Below are 20,416 nucleotides of genomic sequence, written 5' to 3' on the forward strand. Positions count from 1 at the left end.
TTCAAGAAGAATGAAGACCAAAGTGTGGACACTTTGCCCCTTCTTAGAATTGTAACAAAACACCCATGGAAGGAGTTACAGAGACAAAGTTTGGAGCTGAGACAAAAGGATGGACCATCTAGAGACTGCCATATCCAGGGATCTATCCCATTATCAGCTTCCAAATGCTGACACAATTGCATACACTAGCAAGATTTTGCTGAAAAGATCCAGATATAGCTCTCTCTTGTGAGACTATGCTGGGGCCTAGCAAACAGGGAAGTGGATGCTCACAGTCAGCTATTGGATGGATCACAGGGCCCCCAATGGAGAAGCTAGAGAAAGTAACCAAGGGGCTAGAGGGATCTGCAACCCTATAGGTGGAATAACAATAGGAACTACCCAGTACTCCCCAGAGCTCGTGTCTCTAGCTGAATATGTATCAGAAGATGGCCTAGTCGGCCATCAGTGGAAAGAGAGGCCCATTGGTCATACAAAATTTATCTGCCTCAGTACAGGGGAATGCCAGGGCCAAGAAGTGGGAGTAGGTGGGTGGGGGAGTGGGTGGGGGAGCGTGTGGGGGACTTTTGGGATAGCATTTGAAATGTAAATGAAATAAATACCTAATTTAAAAAAAAAAAGCATGGATGGATTTGCATTCTTCTACATGCAGACCTACAGTTGAACCATTACTGGTGTTTGTAAATGCTGTCTTTTTTCTACTGCATTGTTTTAGCTCCTTTCTCAAAGATCAAGTGACCATAGGTGTGAGAGCCCATTTCTGGGTCTTCAATTCTATTCCATTAATCTTCCTGCCTGCCTCTATACAGTTTATCATTCAGATTTTTATCACAGTCGCTCTATAATACAGCTTGAGATCAGTGATGGTGATTCCCACTGACATTCTTATATTGTGTTTGTGTCTCTCTGGAGGCTACTTTTTCAATATGTTCCTGGTGTACTATGTCTACCATCCTTTAGCATGGGGAGACCATGATCTGATCCCACATCCTAACATTGCCAGGCAGTGGTGATTCCTACCCTTGTTGATTTTAAATCTGGCTATGTGAGCATCATTGCAAATGACAGTATGGTTCTTTGCATATAGTTTTGACTGCATGTGTGTGTTCACTATATCATGTCATAGTCAGCTCTCAAATCAATGTTTCTGTACGTATTTTAACAAATATAAAAACTGAGGCAACTGAATGATTGGAAATGTCATAGCTATCACATAGTAGTCATGGAATGTGCCAGAGAGATAGCTCAGCACGTAAGTACACTACTCCTTAGAAGATTCAAGATCATTTACCATCACACATACACTGGGTGGCCCACAAGTGCCTAGTGATGGAACTCCAGAATATCTGATACCTGTGACATCCATAAACATGAGCACCCGTGTTCTCTCTCTCTCTCTCTCTCTCTCTCTCTCTCTCTCTCTCTCTCTCTCACACACACACACACACACACACACACACACAAACTGTTAGATATTAAAAATATATCCTTCTTTAGAACTTAAAAGCTATGTTCTAACTCGGGTCAAATGAGAGCTATCTCACAAACCTCCTTTGAAAGCACACTGAGAGAAAGAAACTGCATGAGATATCTAAGACAGTATGCGGTTTAACTTTATATATGTATAATTGTCATCAACACACAAAGTAAACAGATTTAACAGAAAAAAAAGATAATTTCATTTTCATTTATCAATTTAAGCCGCAGAATGTTTGCACCATATAATGAACCATAGATCTGATGACAGCATAATGGATTATACTCTTGGTCCATAACCATCAATGAATAATCAAATATTTACTATTCTGCCACACATTGACCTCAAAAAATTAGTTATACGCTTTTCAGTGCAAATAAACACAAAAGGGCTGACTGTGGCATAGCTATGGGACACAATAATTTGAACACCATACAATATTGAGCCATCCTTGAACTTCATTCTTGAGTGGAAGATAACTAAGTCTAAAATGTAGAGAACCACAAAGAAGCTCATGAGCAGCATGATGGTCCTGGTGGCCCTTTGCTCTGGGGATGCTTTTGAAGAAAGGCTGGTCCTGTGAAGGTGCTGGGCTTGCTTCTTGTGCCTCCATAGGTGAGCTACCATGTACCCTCCGGACAGGGCCATGAGACCAATAAGTAAGGCTTCCCTGATGGCCATGGGTATGGAAAACATGCTTTTTCTGAAGTAACTCAGAGGTATAAGTGAGCAGGACTGAGTAACATACATGAAATTCTCTAAGGTCAAATTGGGGTAAGCAATAATTGATATGAAGAGGTGACTGTTAAAAGACATATAGAGAACACAGAGGAAAAGAAAGGCACAGGAGATGTGTTGGAGAGATTTATGTTTAAACTTTGTTAAATAGGAGCTTCTAGGACTAAGTGTGATGGTCCAAAGGACATTCAGCAGACAGGTAGCAGAAAGGGTGAGGCCTCTCAGAAGCCTGTGCAAATAGATAAGGGATTGGCATGTGGTAGAATCCCATCTCCCCCAAGGCATAAACATGTCCACAGCTATGAGTCCCATAGTTATAAGCAGCATTAGTTGGGTTAGGGAGAAGAAAGCAATGTAGAGATCAATGGGCTTAGGCCTGTTCTCACCAAGGAGCATGCAGAGATGGGCAAAAATAAGGATACTGTTAGCTGAGATCCCAACACTCACTTCAGAGAATAAGGTGATTTTCAGGTTTATGTCAGTGTGGAGTAAGTTGGCTTTATTCATTGTACATGTGTAGGAAGCAAATAGCAACAAACTGAGGAGAAAAGAGAAAACTCTTCATTACATATTATGGCCTTGTTCACAAATTCCAACCATCACCAACCTGGCAACAAGATTTCACCCCATTCTGCTTACATGTTACCAAATCAGGTCCAGCTCACACCACCTCAAAGATAGCACCACTGTCCCCACTGTCCCAACTGTCCCCACTGTCCTAATGCTTTCCAATCAAGGCTGAATTGTGTGCACCATTGTCGGGCTACCTCCAAATATAAACTGTCTTGTACAATAACTAGTTCTATGAGTTCTAAGAATCATTCCCACTCCTGCTCCATGGGTTTAGTTTATTCTGGGGCAAGAGCTGCACCTCACTTAATTGTCAGACAACCAATAACTTTACATATCTAGTGAATTAGAATAGAGAAGATTGCACAAAACTAGAAATGTTTCCTCCTGGAGGACTGTGACTATGTGCCCATGGGTTCCTCTGCACAGGGTCATTTTATTTCACTGTCTGCTTTATTCTGCTCCTTACTTCCTGGCCAAATATTCATTCTCCATCTCTCTCTCTCTCTCTCTCTCTCTCTCTCTCTCTCTCTCTCTCTCTCTCTCTCTCTCTCTCTCTCCTGTTTGTGTGTGTGTGATTACCTCCCTGCATACCCCACTTTTCCTCTTCCCTCTATCCCCTTTGCTTACCCCACTATATGTTTCTCAAACAGCATTTCTCTGTGTAGCCCTAGTTGTCCTAGAACTCACTCTGTTGACCAGAATGGCCACTAAACCAAAGATCTTCCTTCCTTAACAGTGGTAGATAAACAACATGTGCCAACACTGCCTGGCCAGGTCAAATATTCTCAATAAATATCCAGGAAAAAATGATTACCAAATTGGACTCTGAATCTAATTCTACCAACTGCCATTTCCTCAGAGGGTGATCTTAAGCACTCAGGGCTCCAATGCCCTATTCTAGAACATATGGACAGTCAGTTCTGTACCTGTTTCAGAGGACCCTAAGTGTGAAAGGACATGCTCTATACATACTCACCAAACATGGAACTGTTTTGGGCACAGAACGATCTCTATAAACATGTCAGCTGATTGTTTTCTCATGCAGCACCTTGTCAGGTGACCTGGGAGAGATAATTCAGCTCCATTAATGACTCATCCACTCTTTGCCTGTCTGAAACAGAAAAGACAAAAATGACCAAAACAGTAGAATGATGGAGCCATGTTCCCTTTCCAGTGTGAAATCCTGGTCTTTCTCTGAATTCTAAGTGATTGTGCACCCAACCTATGACTTTAATCTTATGCCATTTTGAAAAGACTTCAAGAATCACATATCAGTGTGAACATATTCTTACTTTTCTCTCTCTTGTCATGTAAAATCAGGGTGGAAAATAAAACTACAGTTATGATAGACTTAGTGCCATCCCATTCTAAGGTCATGATTAAATGAAAAGTGTCACCTAGTCTTGAAGGATAGGCTCCACAAGAGTCTTCTATCTCCTTCTAGGTGCAGGAGGCTTCTCCAGACTTCAGAGAAGCCTGCCCAATGTACATGAGGGATGCAGTGGGTATTTTATGAATAACTCATTATTTCCTCTAATGAATATTTAGTACATATGAGGCCTGTACGGTTGTTTTAAAAACTTCCTAGATAAATAGTAAAGAACTACCTGGGCCGTAGTGGTGCATGCCTTTAGTCCCAGCACTTGAGAGGCAGAGGCAGGCAGATTTCTGAATTCTAGGCCAGCCTGGTCTACAAAGTGAGTTCCAGGACATCCAGGGCTATACAGCGAAACCCTGTCTCAAAACAACAACAACAACAACAAAAATAAATAGTAAAGAACTATCAACTGAAAATCAAGGGTGTGAGATGAAGTAATTTCATAGATTTTTAGTTCATATTGTACTGTAATGTAGTATATTAAGAGGAAATAAAAGTGTTTAAAATTTTCTAAATATTTAATCAAGAACACTTCTCTTTGCAACAGAAGGTCATTACATAAAACTCTGGGTCCATGTTTTGCCCTATCAGTGCAGAGAGCTGCCACTGTTGAATCTGGGCTACCTGGGCTTTAGGAAAGCTCTAAGACACTGCTCTGGAGAGAGGAAAATGCAGTCTAAGATGTGGGCAGGTGAAAGCTGATATTCCCTGACCCCCAGGTATCTAGTCACCACTAGAAAACGGCACAGAGAAGTCAGGAATGAAATGTTGGGTGGCCACTGGCCTGTGAAGAGGCTGGGACCACTAGAGGCCTGCTGGCTAAGGACAGCATCTAGCCCCAGGCTGAGGCCTGGAACTCCAGCTTAGCTCATATGCAAAGGATCAGTGGTTCTCTGGAAGCACAAAGAAGCCTTCAATGAGAAACTTAGGCAGAAATGCTCAATAAGCAAAAGCCTTCTCCATGCTCCCCATGGCAGTGGTAGATGAAAGAGATAGTCCTTACTTCGAAGCTGTTAATTGGTTGTTTATTGTGGAAAATGGATGTGGACCTACTCCTCAGGGTGGCCCTAGAGATTAAATACTTTTGTGGGAAGGAATTTTTGGGAAGGAAAACTTATTGGCTAAACCCACAGAGACTCAAAGTACTCAAAATCCTCAGCCGAGGATTTGCATGGAGAACTCTGTCTTGGGTTACATGACTGACATGGGTAGAAGGCATGTGTTCCAGGCCAGGAATCTGGCAGAAATAAGGGAGGAAGCTACTGTCTCAGGTGTGGGTATTTGATTTCCAGAGTAACAGACCTGCTTTACCTTACCAAATTTCCTGGCATGGTCCACTATCCCACAGAAAACTACAACTAATCAATGTGTAGAGTTTTAGATCCCAGTCTCAGTGGATCCATCTACCAAGAACTCCTGCAGCCAAAGCTCAGAAAACACTACTGAGATGGGTAGAAATACTGAAGAGCTGTACAATCAGGGAGTTTGCTGTGAGATTGTGTCTCCTGGTCAGGTTAAGGAGATATGGCTGCTTAAACTTGAGCCAAAGAAGGACAACAATTAGACATACCAAGGTACAGGAAACCCCACTACTCAGCCTACACAAAGAACTACAGGTAACTAAGGAAAGCTAAAAACAGGAGGAATTATCTTCTGCAGGGGAGAGCACACCAATTGGGTATCCAAAACCAAAAGTTACCGTGGAAAACACACATACAAGTAATATTACACAGGCTGAGCATGTTGAAGTTGTGCATTTAAAAATATGTATTATGTAATTAAAGAAGGCCAATAAAGCAAAGGACAGCATGGGGGTGTATTTGGGAGAGATCTGAGGGAGATTCAAGAACAGATAACTCATATAATTATACTATCATCTTCAAAAAATCAAAGAATTATGAAATGAAACAATAGGGAAAATGTTAGAATTCATCAAAACATATCTTCAGAAACTCCAGAGAAGACAGTGTGCTCCTAAGGGGAAGGGACAGGAAGTCCCAGAGAAGTATTGTCTCAGACATAACAGGAATTTTGTCACAAATGTATGCAGTTGTTACAGAAACCTAAGAGTTCTTCAGGAGAAACTGTTCCTGACACAACCTGTGATGTGATGGATCTCACAATGAAACAAAAGATTACAGGCCTCCTTGACCAGTAGCTTTGAAGGTCTCTTTGTAACAAAATGGTAATAAATTTCTGTTTATCTGCTCCTAACACCATGAGAAAATAAAGTTTGGGAATCATGTGAGCTAGTAAGAGACCAGATCTAGAGAAAGCAACAAAATCCATGTATTTCCGTTACTGGAGTGCTTTGCAATTATTTCTCCCAAGAAACAAGGGTCTTCAATTCCTGTTCTTAGGACCTGGGGAAACCACCACCAAGTTTACCATAGACTTCATATTTCATAACTGTCAACCATGTTCCTTAGCTGAGACATCCCAGGGTTCAGAGCCCAGGCTAAGGATAGCCTCTGAGATCTAGTAGCTCTAAATGAGCTAGGAATGAGATGCAGCACACTGTGAGGCTATCCACAGTACAACTTAGAACATGCGGGTTCATTTCCTTGGAAATCTTATTCTGTCATATGTAGGTTTCTACTACTATGAACAGACAAGATAACCAAGGCAACTCTTAGAAGGGAAAAATTTAATTGGGGCTAGTTAAAGGCTCAGAGGTTCAGTCCACTATCATTGAGAGGGAAGCAAGGCAGCATCTAGGCAGGCATAGTGCAGGAGGAGGTTAGAGCTCTGCATCTTGTTCCAACGGTTAATAGGAAAAGACTATTTCTCAAAGCTAGGGAGAGTGTCTCAAAGCCCACAGCAAAGTGAATAAACTACTTCATTGAAAAAGATCACAAATCCTAATAGTGACACTCCCTGAACCAAGCTTATTCAAACCACAATCTACCCCCTGGATGCAATAGGCTTATTCACACACGTGAGTCATACCTAGCCATAGTATAATAAAAATTACATTTAGTCAATTTTTCAAAGTCTCTTCTGAGATTCATCTAATCACTTAACTATGATACCGAAAGCAAAATAAGAAACAACTTGGGACAGGCAAGAGCCACAGAGCCTCTGAGGCAGTACCATTTTCGGCTCCAGACAACCGGCCACCTTCCTGGTCAGAGCACAGGTGTCCGCCTGGCCCGAGAGGCTTCTGCCTCAGGTTCCACAGGAGCCAGCTTGGTTCCGGGACTCCGAGGAGGGCAGTTGGCACAGGTGAGAGTGTGGAATACAGAGGCCAGCAGTCTCTGAGACAGGCGAGAGCCACAGCGCCTCTGAGGCGGCGCCATTTTTGGCTCCAGACAACAGGCCACATTCCTGGTCAGAGCACAGGTGTCCGCCCGGCCCGAGAAGCTTCTGCCTCAGGTTCCGTGGTAGCCACCTTGGTTCCCGGACTCTGCGGAAAGTAGTCTACACAGGTGAGAGTGTGGACTACTGAAACAACGGCTTCTGTGACAGGCCAAAGCAACACAGCTTCTGGGAAAGATCCTGTTTCAGGCCTTCATCTTCGGCCAGGAGGAGGTCCAAACACCAGATAACTGTGCACCTCCCTGAAAGAGGAGACCTTGCCTGCAGAGACTGCTCTAAACACTGAAACTCAGAGGAGAGAGCTAGTCTCCCAGGTCTGCTGATAGAGAGTGACAAAATCACCAGAGGAACAATCTCTAAACAGAGACAACTATAACAACTAACTCCAGAGATTACCAGATGGCGAAAGATAAATGTAAGAATCTTACTAACAGAAACCAGGACCAGCCACCATCATCAGAACCCAGGACTCCCACTTCGCCCAATCCAGGGCACCCCAACACACCTGAAAAGCTAGACCTGGATTTAAAAGCATATATCATGATGATGGTAGAGGACATCAAGAAGGACTTAAATAACTCACTTAAAGAAATACAGGAGAACACTGCTAAACACGTAGAAGACATTAAAGAGGAAACACAAAAAAAATCCCTTAAAGAATTGCAGGAAAACACAACCAAACAGGTGATGGAATTGAATAAAACCATCCAAGACCTAAAAAGGGAAGTAAACACAATAAAGAAAACCCAAAGTGAGGCAATGCTGGAGATAGAAACCCTAGGAAAGAAATCTGGAACCATAGATGCGAGCATTAGCAACAGAATACAAGAGATGGAAGAGAGAATCTCAGGTGCAGAAGATTCCATAGAGAACATCGGCACAACAATCAAAGAAAATGGAAAATGCAAAAAGATCCTAACCAAAAACATTCAGGAAATCCAGGACACAATGAGAAGACCAAAACCTACGGATAATAGGAGTGGATGAGAATGAAGATTTTCAACTCAAAGGACCAGCAAACATCTTCAACAAAATTATTGAAGAAAACTTCCCAAATCTAAAGAAAGAGATGCCCATGAACATACAAGAAGCCTACAGAACTACAAATAGACTGGACCAGAAAAGAAATTCCTCCCGACACATAATAATCAGAACAACAAATGCACTAAATAAAGACAGAATACTAAAAGAAGTAAGGGAAAAAGGTCAAGTAACATATAAAGGCAAGCCTATCAGAATTACACCAGATTTTTCATCAGAGAATATGAAAGCCAGAAGAGCCTGGACAGATGTTATACAGACACTAAGAGAACACAAATGCCAGCCCAGGCTACTATACCCAGCCAAACTCTCAATTACCATAGATGGAGAAACCAAAGTATTCCACATCAAAACCAAATTCACCCATTATCTCTCCACGAATCCAGCCCTTCAAAGAATAATAACAGAAAAAAACCAATACAAGGACGGGAACCACGCCCTAGAAAAAAAAGAAGGTAATCCTTCAACAAACCTAAAAGAAGACAGCCACAAGAACAGAATGCCAACTTTAACAACAAAAATAACAGGAAGCAACAATTACTTTTCCTTAATATCTCTTAATATCAATGGTCTCAACTCCCCAATAAAAAGACATAGACTAACAAACTGGCTACACAAACAAGACCCAACATTTTGCTGCTTACAGGAAACTCATCTCAGAGAAAAAGATAGACACTACCTCAGAATGAAAGGCTGGAAAACAATTTTCCAAGCAAATGGTCTGAAGAAACAAGCTGGAGTAGCCATTCTAATATCTAACAAAATCGAATTCCAACCCAAAATAATCAAAAAAGACAAGGAGGGGCACTTCATACTCATCAAAGGTAAAATCCTCCAAGAGGAACTCTCAATTCTGAATATCTATGCTCCAAATACAATGGCAGCCACATTCATTAAAGAAACTTTAGTAAAGCTCAAAGCACACATTGCACCTCACACAATAATAGTGGGAGACTTCAACACACCACTTTCACTAATGGACAGATCATGGAAACAGAAACTAAACAGGGACACAGTGAAACTAACAGAAGGGATTAAACACATGGACTTAACAGATATCTACAGAACATTTTATCCTAAAACAAAAGGATATACCTTCTTCTCAGCACCCCATGGTACCTTCTCCAAAACTGACCACATAACTGGTCACAAAACAAGCCTCAACATATACAAAAATATTGAAATAGTCCCATGGATCCTATCAGATCACCATGGACTAAGGCTGATCTTCAATAACAAAATAAATAATAGAAAGCCAACATTCACGTGGAAAATGAACAACACTCTTCTCAATGATAACTTGGTCAAGGAAGGAAGAAAGAAAGAAATTAAGGACTTTTTGGAGTTTAATGAAAATGAAGCCACAACACGCCCAAACTTATGGGACACAATGAAAGCATTTCTAAGAGGAAAACTCATAAGACATAGACTAACAAACTGGCTACACAAACAAGACCCAACATTTTGCTGCTTACAGGAAACTCATCTCAGAGAAAAAGATAGACACTACCTCAGAATGAAAGGCTGGAAAACAATTTTCCAAGCAAATGGTCTGGAGGAACATAATGGTATCAGCGACTTTAGCCATGTCTAACAGAGTATGCAGATCCCCTGGTCTTGCATATGTGAAAAACCATCGATGTTTCAAGCTAGGGCACAGAAGCATAAAACTCTGGGTGCTTCCCCGTTCACTCAAATACACCGTTCCCAAGTCTTCATTCTGAAGCAGTTTAAATGCCTCCGGAAGGGAAATCCTGCTGTGCAGAGGCACCACCAGCACCTGATGCGGAGGCCCATCCTTGTGTAAGATCCCCTTTCGGGGACACCCACTCTAGTCTCGGGAGTGTGAGAGCACCCAAAGAAACACGAGGACCCACTCGCTGTAATTACATGAGGACGTTTAATACAGAGCTCCGGACCGGCATGAATCCCACACAGGAGATAACAGATGCCGGCCACGAGGCTCGAAAGCCAGGGGCTTTTATGGGGTAAGGGGCTTAGGGGTGTGGAATTCAGCATAGCGGCACACTATTGGCTTATTCAAACATTAACAGAAAGAACACAGTGCATCAGGACTTTGTTCCTGTGGGCTGGAGGCTTATCTAACAACCAGTTGATTTATGTGACTTTACTCGGTGCCAAGAGGTAATGAAGAGACAGGAGGCTCCGGCCAGCTCTGGCCAGATGGTGTGGATGGCCTTGCCTGTCTCTGGATTGAGGGGTGAATCCAACCAGATGGTGTTAGCTTAGATAATATAGCCCCATTTGTCCTTGAATACCTTTTCATACAGTCAAGCTGTTCTTAGGAATGCTTTAACAACAGCCCCGCCTTGGCCTGCCTGGGGGCTGTTCTGCTTTGTTCCCAGTCCCCGATCCCGGCTGTGGGCTCCTAAACAAGTTACAAAATTTCATCTTCCTTCACTTGCTGCCCAGCTGCCTCTTCTCGGCCAGAACCCACTCCCTCTTTTGCTTTCGGAGCTGGCTGGCGCGATGCCTCCACTGAGCTGCCTCTTCAGCTTCTTGCAGAGGATTTTCGGTCCTACCTGGCCTTTGCTGTCCCGTTGTGCGGACCCACCGCCTTGGTGCTGCCCGCCTTTATGAGCTTTATTCTCCTGCTTCAGCAGCCGGGAGCGGTGAGCCGCCATTCTGCAGCCCACGTGTACACCAAGTGAACTCTACTTCCGGGCTGACCCGAGCGTTTCTGGCCCCGGGGACAGACTTCAGGCTTAGCGCTTCCGCGACCTCTCGCGAGGTTTTTTGCCGCCAGCCTGCGAACATGGAGTCCTGAGTGTCCGCAGAGACGTCGTGGTGCCTTTTCCCATGTTGCAGTCCTCTGCTGAGAGCTGGAGGATGCCGGCAGGAGACTCCCGGCTCCGGCTCTGGATTAGGAGGTCAATTTTGCGCCCATCTTTCCATTTTTGCACGCTTCAGTTGCATTGCGTGGGAAGAAATAAAAGTCTTTTCACGTAGACTATTGCACGCCGCTCTCTGCGGTCCCAGTGAACTGTACAAAGGGGTGCCATTTGTACTTGAGTGGCCTTTCCTTTCCTCTATTACTCTAATTTCCAACGCGAATCACTTAGAAGGGGCTCGTGTCACCGGCTCTGGAATGTCTCTTATTCCAACTCGTGCTCCCCTCTTCCCACAAATCTGCAAGATGAACCAAAGCGGACGTCGGCGACCCGGAGGAGAGCGAAGACTTCCCCTTGCGCTCGGGCACCTGTTCTTAGGAGCTCATGGTCGGGTCGTTGCTTTCCTCCTGCAAGCTTTGCTACTGAGCTGCAAGGAATATATGAACACTCCACGGGATCCGGAGGAGTGACAGGACCAGGTTCGAACCACAGTGACCCAGAGCCAAGACCCTGGCTCCCTATAGCTCCTCTCCCAGGGGCCAGAAGTCGGGAACAGTCATGGTGGTTGAGGTTTGCCCAGACACAAGCACATTCCCAAAGTCTGCCCGCTGCGCTGCACCGCGCCCCGCTGCGCCTCGCCGCCCCGCGCCTGAGCGGCTCATGGAGTATCTTCTTTTTTTTTTTTTTTTTTTTTTTCCATTTTTTATTAGGTATTTCGCTCATTTACATTTCCAATGCTATACCAAAAGTCCCCCTTACCCACCCACCCCCACTCCCCTACCCACCCACTCCCCCCCTTTGGCCCTGGCGTTCCCCTGAACCGGGGCACACAAAGTCTGCGTGTCCAATGGGCCTCTCTTTCCAGTGATGGCCGACTAGGCCATCTTTTGATACATATGCAGCTAGATTCAAGAGCTCAGGGGTACTGGTTAGTTCATAATGTTGTTCCACCTATAGGGTTGAAGATCCCTTTAGCTCCTTGGGTACTTTCTCTAGCTCCTCCATTGGGAGCCCTGTGATCCATCCATTAGCTGACTGTGAGCATCCACTTCTGTGTTTGCTAGGCCCCGGCATAGTCTCACAAGAGACAGCTACATCTGGGTCCTTTCGATAAAATCTTGCTAGTATATGCAATGGTGTCAGCGTTTGGATGCTGATTATGGGGTGGATCCCTGGATATGGCAGTCTCTACATGGTCCATCCTTTCATCTCAGCTCCAAACTTTGTTTCTGTAACTCCTTCCATGGGTGTTTTGTTCCCACTTCTAAGGAGGGGCATAGTGTCCACACTTCAGTCTTCATTTTTCTTGAGTTTCATGTGTTTAGGAAATTGTATCTTATATCTTGGGTATCCTAGGTTTTGGGCTAGTATCCACTTATCAGTGAGTACATCTCGGCGTGACTCTAACGAAGGAAGTGAAAGATCTGTATGATAAAAACTTCAAGTCCCTGAAGAAAGAAATTAAAGAAGATCTCAGAAGATGGAAAGATCTCCCATGCTCATGGATTGGCAGGACCAACATTGTAAAAATGGCTATCTTGCCAAAAGCAATCTACAGATTCAATGCAATCCCCATTAAAATTCCAACTCAATTCTTCAACGAATTAGAAGGAGCAATTTGCAAATTCATCTGGAATAACAAAAAACCGAGGATAGCAAAAACTCTTCTCAAGGATAAAAGAACCTCTGGTGGAATCACCATGCCTGACCTAAAGCTTTACTACAGAGCAATTGTGATAAAAACTGCATGGTACTGGTATAGAGACAGACAAGTGGACCAATGGAATAGAATTGAAGACCCAGAAATGAACCCACACACCTATGGTCACTTGATCTTCGACAAGGGAGCCAAAACCATCCAGTGGAAGAAAGACAGCATTTTCAACAATTGGTGCTGGCACAACTGGTTGTTATCATGTAGAAGAATGCGAATCGATCCATACTTATCTCCTTGTACTAAGGTCAAATCTAAGTGGATCAAGGAACTTCACATAAAACCAGAGACACTGAAACTTATAGAGGAGAAAGTGGGGAAAAGCCTTGAAGATATGGGCACAGGGGAAAAATTCCTGAACAGAACAGCAATGGCTTGTGCTGTAAGATCGAGAATTGACAAATGGGACCTAATGAAACTCCAAAGTTTCTGCAAGGCAAAAGACACTGTCTATAAGACAAAAAGACCACCAACAGACTGGGAAAGGATCTTTACCTATCCTAAATCAGATAGGGGACTAATATCCAACATATATAAAGAACTCAAGAAGGTGGACCTCAGAAAATCAAATAACCCCCTTAAAAAATGGGGCTCAGAACTGAACAAAGAATTCTCACCTGAGGAATACCGAATGGCAGAGAAGCACCTGAAAAAATGTTCAACATCCTTAATCATCAGGGAAATGCAAATCAAAACAACCCTGAGATTCCACCTCACACCAGTGAGAATGGCTAAGATCAAAAATTCAGGTGACAGCAGATGCTGGCGAGGATGTGGAGAAAGAGGAACACTCCTCCATTGTTGGTGGGATTGCAGGCTTGTACAACCACTCTGGAAATCAGTCTGGCGGTTCCTCAGAAAATTGGACATAGTACTACCGGAGGATCCAGCAATACCTCTCCTGGGCATATATCCAGAAGAAGCCCCAACTGGTAAGAAGGACACATGCTCCACTATGTTCATAGCAGCCTTATTTATGGAGTATCTTCTAATGGGAATCCCTGGAGATAGAGAAAGTCAGGCAGTGGTTGACCCTCCTCCCCAGGCTGTGAGTACCAGAACTCCTCAGTCTCCAGCAGTATCTGCAGCTGCAGCAACCAGGACAGCAAAGACAACCACTTCTGAAGGCCACCCTCTTGAATTTTTATGGAATCAGCCTCACTTTCAACAGATGAGACAAATTATACAGAAGAATCCTCCCTTGCTTCCAGCCTTGTTACAGCAGGCAGGTTGGGAGAACCGTCAGTTTCTGCAGCAAATTAGCCAACAGCAAGAGCATTTTATTCAGATGCTAAATGTACCAGTTCAGGAAGCAAGTGGTCAAAGTGGAGGAGGAGGTGGCAGAGGAGGCTATGGAGGTAGAGGTGGTGGAGGAATTGCAGAAGCTGGAAATGGGCACATGAACTACATTCAAGTAACACCTCAGGAGAAAAAAAGCTAGAATGCTTAAAAGAATTAGGATTTCCTGAAGAACTTGTGATTCAAACCTATTTTGCTTGTGAGAAGAATGAAAATCTGGCTGCCAACTAACTCTCTTCTACAGCAGAACTTTGATGAAGCCTGAAGGGGCTCTTTGTACCTCACACTCACACCAGTGCGTTACACTAACCCTGTTCACTGAATTGTCTGGGGTGACTTGGGGTCATATCCACAATATTTGGTATTCAGTAGTAGGTTGGGGTAGGGGTGGGGAGCCAGGGTGTAAGGCAGCAATACATAGAGTGCATGTCTGCTTCAATTAGCAGATGCTGCATATCCACACAGTGTAAAATACTATACAACTAAACATATGCCTTTATAGGTATTTATTCTTCTAAGCAGTAGGCAACTTTTCCTGGGTTTCATTCTTTCTATTGTACGAGATCCAGAAATTTAGTGTGATGCCCTGCTTTCTCTTTTCTTTGATTTAACAATGGTTTCTGAAAGAATCTTTGCTACCTAGAACCTACAGTCTGTTCTATGGCAACACTGGATAATGGCTTTTTGAAAATGAGAGGAAAAAATTGGAGGATCTGTAATGAGAAATGCAAAATTATTGACAGTCATCGTTGCTGCTTCACATTACTATGAAATTGATGCAGAAGGAAGCCCATTCTACATGTTCAGTGCTGGGGGTGGGGTGGCAAGGGTAGAAAGGGTGCTTCTTCTTAAAATGAAAATAATTACTGCTGTTTTTAAATTTCTTGATTATTGAATGTGAGACCCTCTAGCATGATTTGAGAAGGTGTACACATATAGGCAGAGTTATTTTCTTGTTTGCAGTCTTTCTTTGTTTGGGGGAAATTGGTACCTGATTACTCTTTACTTCATTGTTGTATTGCAGTAAAAGATATAAAACAACCATCACATGTTTGCCTTTGATGTATCCCTTTGTGAAATCAGCACTTCTGGGGCCAATGAAGAAACTATGCAGCATTCACTCCCCTCCCCACCTCCCCTTTCCTCAGTAGAAATGTGTTTGATCAGCAAGTCTGGAGTCAAACTGCTGCCTTTAAAAAAAACAAAACAAAACAAAACAAAGAAACTGATTCAGTTCAAAAATAATGCAAATATTTCAAAACTGGGTTTCTGATACTTGTGAAGGTTTTTCTTTATTAGATAAGAAGGCATTACCATTAAATCCATTAGTATTACATAGCTTTCAAAGAAAAGGGGGTGAAACTATAATCCAGCATGTTTTACTGCATTTAAAGATGGGAGCACACTTTTGTATGTTTGGGAGATGTAGCTGGAAAGAACTTTGGAAAATATACAATCAAGATATTTCATTTCATATTAAAAGAAAACTCTCAATCACAGTGTTGGATTTTATTTGTATTTTGTTCATCTCAGTTTTTCTTTGGAAACTCCTTCATTGGCATTGCTATTTGATTGTAAAGAGGGGCCCAGTATCAGCTTGTAGACTTTGTCAAATCTTTTCCTGAACATAAATGAAAATATTGAAGGAAGTAATATTTCCACGGTGTGAGAAGATGGCTTTGCAGACCCCTGCACAGTCTCTTATAGTGTGTCTACCACCACTTGATGATATTTCCACTGTGTGAGAAGAGGGCTTTGCAGGCCTCTGCGCAGCCTCTTACAGTGTGCCTACCACCACTTGGTGATGCCTCTTAAACTTTCTCGTCATGTGCTTATAACCTGTTCCATGAAAAATAAATTAAACCATGATTGTTTTTTCTTCATGATGTACCATGTTTAAAATAGTGGGAATTCATAAAATTGCAATGCTTCTCTAAGGCAAAGGAGACTATCAATAGGACAAAACTCCAACCAAAAGACTGGGAAAAGATCTTTACCAATCCTACATCTGATAGCATGCTAATATCCAATACATACAAAGAACTTAAGAAGGTAGACTGCAGTGAACCAAATAATCCTATTAAAAATGGGGTACAGAGCTAAACAAAGAATTTTCTACTGTGGAATACCGAATGGCTGAGAAACCCCTAAAGAAATGTTCAACATCCTTAGTCATCAGGGAAATGCAAATAAAAACATCCCTGAGATTCCATCTCACACCTATCAGAATAGCTAAAATCAGAAACTCAGATGACAGCAGATGCTGGTGAGGATGTGGAGGAAGAGGAACACTCTTTCATTGCTGGTGGGATTGCAAGCTGGTACAACCATTCTGAAATCAGACTGGCGATTCCTCAGAAAATTGGACATAGTACTACCTGAGGACCCAGCTATACCACGTCTGTGCATATGCTCAGAAAATGCCCCAACTTGTAATAATGACAAATGCTCCATTATGTTCAAGCAGCCATATTTATAATAGCCAGAATCTGGAACAACAGAGGAATGGATACAGAAAATGTGGCACACTTACACAATGGGATATTACTCAACTATTAAAAACAATGACTTTATGAAATTCACAGGCAAATAGATGAAACCTGAAAATATCATACCAACTGAGGTAACTCAGTCACAAAAGAACAAACACAGTTTGTACTCACTGACAAGTGGTTATTAGCCCAAAAGTTCAGAATACCCAAGATTCAATTCACAGACCATAAAAAGCCTAAGAAGAAGGAAGACCAAAATGTGGGTGCTTCAGTGTTTTTTATAAGGGCGAACAAAATAATCACAGGAGGAAATACAGACACAAAGTGTGGGGCAGAGAATGAAGGAAAGGCCATCCAGAGACTGTCCCACCTCAGGATCCATCCCATATATAGCCACCAAATCTGGACACTATTGTGGATGCTGAGAAGTGCTTGCTGATGTAAGTCTGATAAACAGCTGTCTCCTGAGAGGCTCTGACAGAGCCTGACAAAGACAGAGGTGGAAGCTCACAGCCAACCATTGGACTGAGCTCTCGGATCCCTGATGGAGGAGTTGTAGAAGGGACTGAAGGAACTGAGGGGGGTTGCAGCCCCATAGAGGGAGCAACAGTGCTAATCATCCAGACCCTGGGAGTTCCTAGGGACTGAACCACCAACCAAAGAATACACATGGAGCGACCCATGGTGCTGGCCACAGATGTGGCAGAGGATGGCCTTGTTGTACATCAGTAGGAGAAGAGGCCCTTGAGCCTGAGAGTGTTCAATGTCACAGTGTAGGGGAATGTCAATGTGGGAGGACTGGAGTGGGTGGGTGGGTAGGAGAGCATAGTCATAGAGGCAGGGGAAGGGGATAGAATAGGGGTGTTCTGAAAAGGAGAACTGGAAAGTTGAAAATATTGGAAATGTTGCTACAGCTCTGGTGGAGTCAGCTTGACAGATGAAAGTCTGGAAGCTTTCTCATGAAGAAATAGTTTCAAGGAAACTTCCTCCTGGAGTTTTGGCCATCCCCCTAACCCATAAAATTAATTTTCCGCGTTAGTCTAGTGTATGGATCCACGTGCCCTCTATTAAGCATTACCCTATAATAGTGCCTTTTAAGATTGTATCCTGAATTAGCTAAAGCCTCTCCCAGTGTTCCAAGATTCCAGTTAGCAGCAAGGAGCTTAACCTATTCAGTAACTAATTAAACACCACAATAAAATCAAAGCCATTATCTCAGTTGTCTACATTAAGAGACTAAAATTCTCACTGAGATAAAAATTTCATTACAGACTACATTCCATACCAAGAGTGAGTTAATATACTATCCTAATTCTCCAGACAAGATAAAATTTAACAAGGCCTAGAGAATTTCGCGGTCAGTGACACTACATTATTCTTGAAGCTTCTCAAGAGTTAATAACCCCCTGGTGCTATTAACACTAAAGTGTGAAACTCTTGCCTGGCACAAAGCTGATCCTAGGCGGGGATGTTAATTCCTAGTGTAAACATTTATCTGATTCCTGCAAATTCCCTTTGAAGTCACTCCTCTTGCATCTGTGCTTATCTCTAGTGTTAAACATTTATCTGGTTCCTTTTGAAGTCACTCCTCTTGCATCTGGAAAACTTCAATGTGCCTTATTCTGTTATGATTTGCAATTTATTCTGTATTATAAAAAGTCTGAGGCTCGAGCAGAACATTACATTCAGATCCAACACCTCTCTTGCGTGTTTGTCTGTTTGTCAAATTAATCCTAAACTTTGCCCACCTACTCTAGAGACCCGTTTTATGCAGACACAGGGGCCCAGAGGGTCTGCGGCAAAATGTAAATGAAAATATCCAATCAAAAATACATTTAAAAAAGAAGGCAAGAACATATGCACATACTTCCATATGATAATGGCTATATTTGACAAATCTATAGGCAACGTTGTACTACATTGGAGAAACTCAAGTATGTCCCCTAAAATGAAGAGTGAGAGCAGGTGCCACCTTACTTCATCATGCATAAGTTATATGGTGTAATTTCCAGAGGATTTCAGAAGTGATGTTTTGTATGCATCTTGAAAGGTAGTGAATGATGTTCTAACTTTAAATTTCAGCAAATATACTTAATTTTGCTTCTGTTGATTATGTACCATAAAAGGAATAGCATTGAATTCTATAGTGTGTTTTTGTGTGTCAACTTGACAAGGGGTCACCTGTGCCAGCTGATTTGGTTTGTTTCTTCGTTTTGATACAAGAAGAGGGAAGGAAATGTTAGTTCAGATAATTCTCCACCAAGTTGACATGTGGGCATATTTGTGGTGAATTTCCTTGATTGGTGATCTATTTGAGAGGTCCCAGCTCAATGTGAATGCTGGCCCTGGGCTGGTGGATACTTAAGAATACAGGCCAGGAAGCCAGGAAGCAAAAAGTCAATAAATAGCACTCTTCCATGATCATACATCAGTTCCTGCCTATAGGTCCCTGCCTTAAGTTCCTCCCCCAACTACCCTGGATAATGGATTATTAGCAGTAACATGCAATAAAGGCTTTTCTATGCAACATGGGTGTGGTCATGGTGTTTTAGTAAGTCAGTATCTAATCAAGAAACTGTAACAATTCAACAAAATAAACAGGACATTGATGAACATAAATCTGTAGTTGGCATATCAGAAATCTGAAGAATTATCAAACCTCAATTATGGAAGAAGGAAATGGAGACTCCTATAGAGCCTGTCTTTCTAGATTGAGTTGGAATAACCCCAACTATTTTCATTGTAGTTCTATTTCCCCCAGACATCACATCCTGAAGGAACAACACATGAAGTAAGCTCCTACAGACATTTGCCCATTTGCTCTTCTCTTGGAGGATGTTCTGGATTGAAATTAGAAACATGGAAGACGCAGTTACAGAGCATCCTGCAACGACTGAATTGTCCACCCAAGTTCTCTGAAAAGGACTCCACTCCAATGTTCCATTATTTTCTAACTTTTTATCTTTTATTTTCTATTTCAAGCAGGGACAGATCTGACCAGTCACTAGGAATTGCCTTACCCATCCCAGAACACAAACATAAGGCACTGCATGAGAGAACCAGCAGGGGAAATATCCACAGAGACCATCTTGTGCTGGAACACTGCCATATTTTAGTGTGTAAACAGCATATATATCTATTGTCCACCTGACACAGGCACATGGCTGTGTATATGTTCAGGATGAGGTGACTGGAGCTCAGACTAAGAGTTTCAAGGTCACAGTTGGAAGAAATGGCAGATTGTGGGTGGAATGAAAAACATCTGGCTTCACAGATCATAACTGCCAACATTTGTTATATAAATATATTAGGAAAATTGATTTTCAAAACAAATAGAGTAAAAATAGCCCCAAATAGAATAAGTGCATACCTAATCCACAAGACCTCTTTCATTGGGAAGGGCTGATTTCTTTCACAAAATCCTCCTGATGCAAATTCACCCAAAACAGTAAAACTCTGACTGTAATATTCCTGGCAATCAAGATGTTGTGCATGAAAACCAAGTCAGATGCTGTTCCTGCTCCAGGAAAACCC

The 20,416-nt window shown here is 42.5% G+C and overlaps 1 protein-coding gene and 2 pseudogenes across 1 annotated transcript; 1 reads left to right on the forward strand and 2 right to left on the reverse strand.

Annotated features, from left to right (window-relative positions):
- The window catches only part of Gm20426, a 102,467-nt pseudogene extending 91,248 nt beyond the window's left edge, over positions 1–11,219 (reverse strand).
- Vmn1r53 (vomeronasal 1 receptor 53) lies at positions 1,699–2,820 on the reverse strand. Its single transcript, NM_053226.2, has one exon. The coding sequence runs from the start codon at positions 2,720–2,722 to the stop codon at positions 1,790–1,792; it is 933 nt and encodes a 310-aa protein (NP_444456.2). The 5' UTR covers positions 2,723–2,820; the 3' UTR covers positions 1,699–1,789.
- Positions 14,068–14,649, forward strand: Gm4287 (predicted gene 4287; annotated as a pseudogene).

The sequence above is a fragment of the Mus musculus genome, chromosome 6, assembly GCF_000001635.26.
Source record: "Mus musculus strain C57BL/6J chromosome 6, GRCm38.p6 C57BL/6J".
NCBI classification, from domain to species: domain Eukaryota; kingdom Metazoa; phylum Chordata; class Mammalia; order Rodentia; family Muridae; genus Mus; species Mus musculus.

Coding starts and splice junctions, on each gene's coding strand:
- Vmn1r53 (NM_053226.2), bottom strand. CDS start 2,722: ATGAATAAAGCCAACTTACTCCACACTGACATAAACCTGAAAATCACC.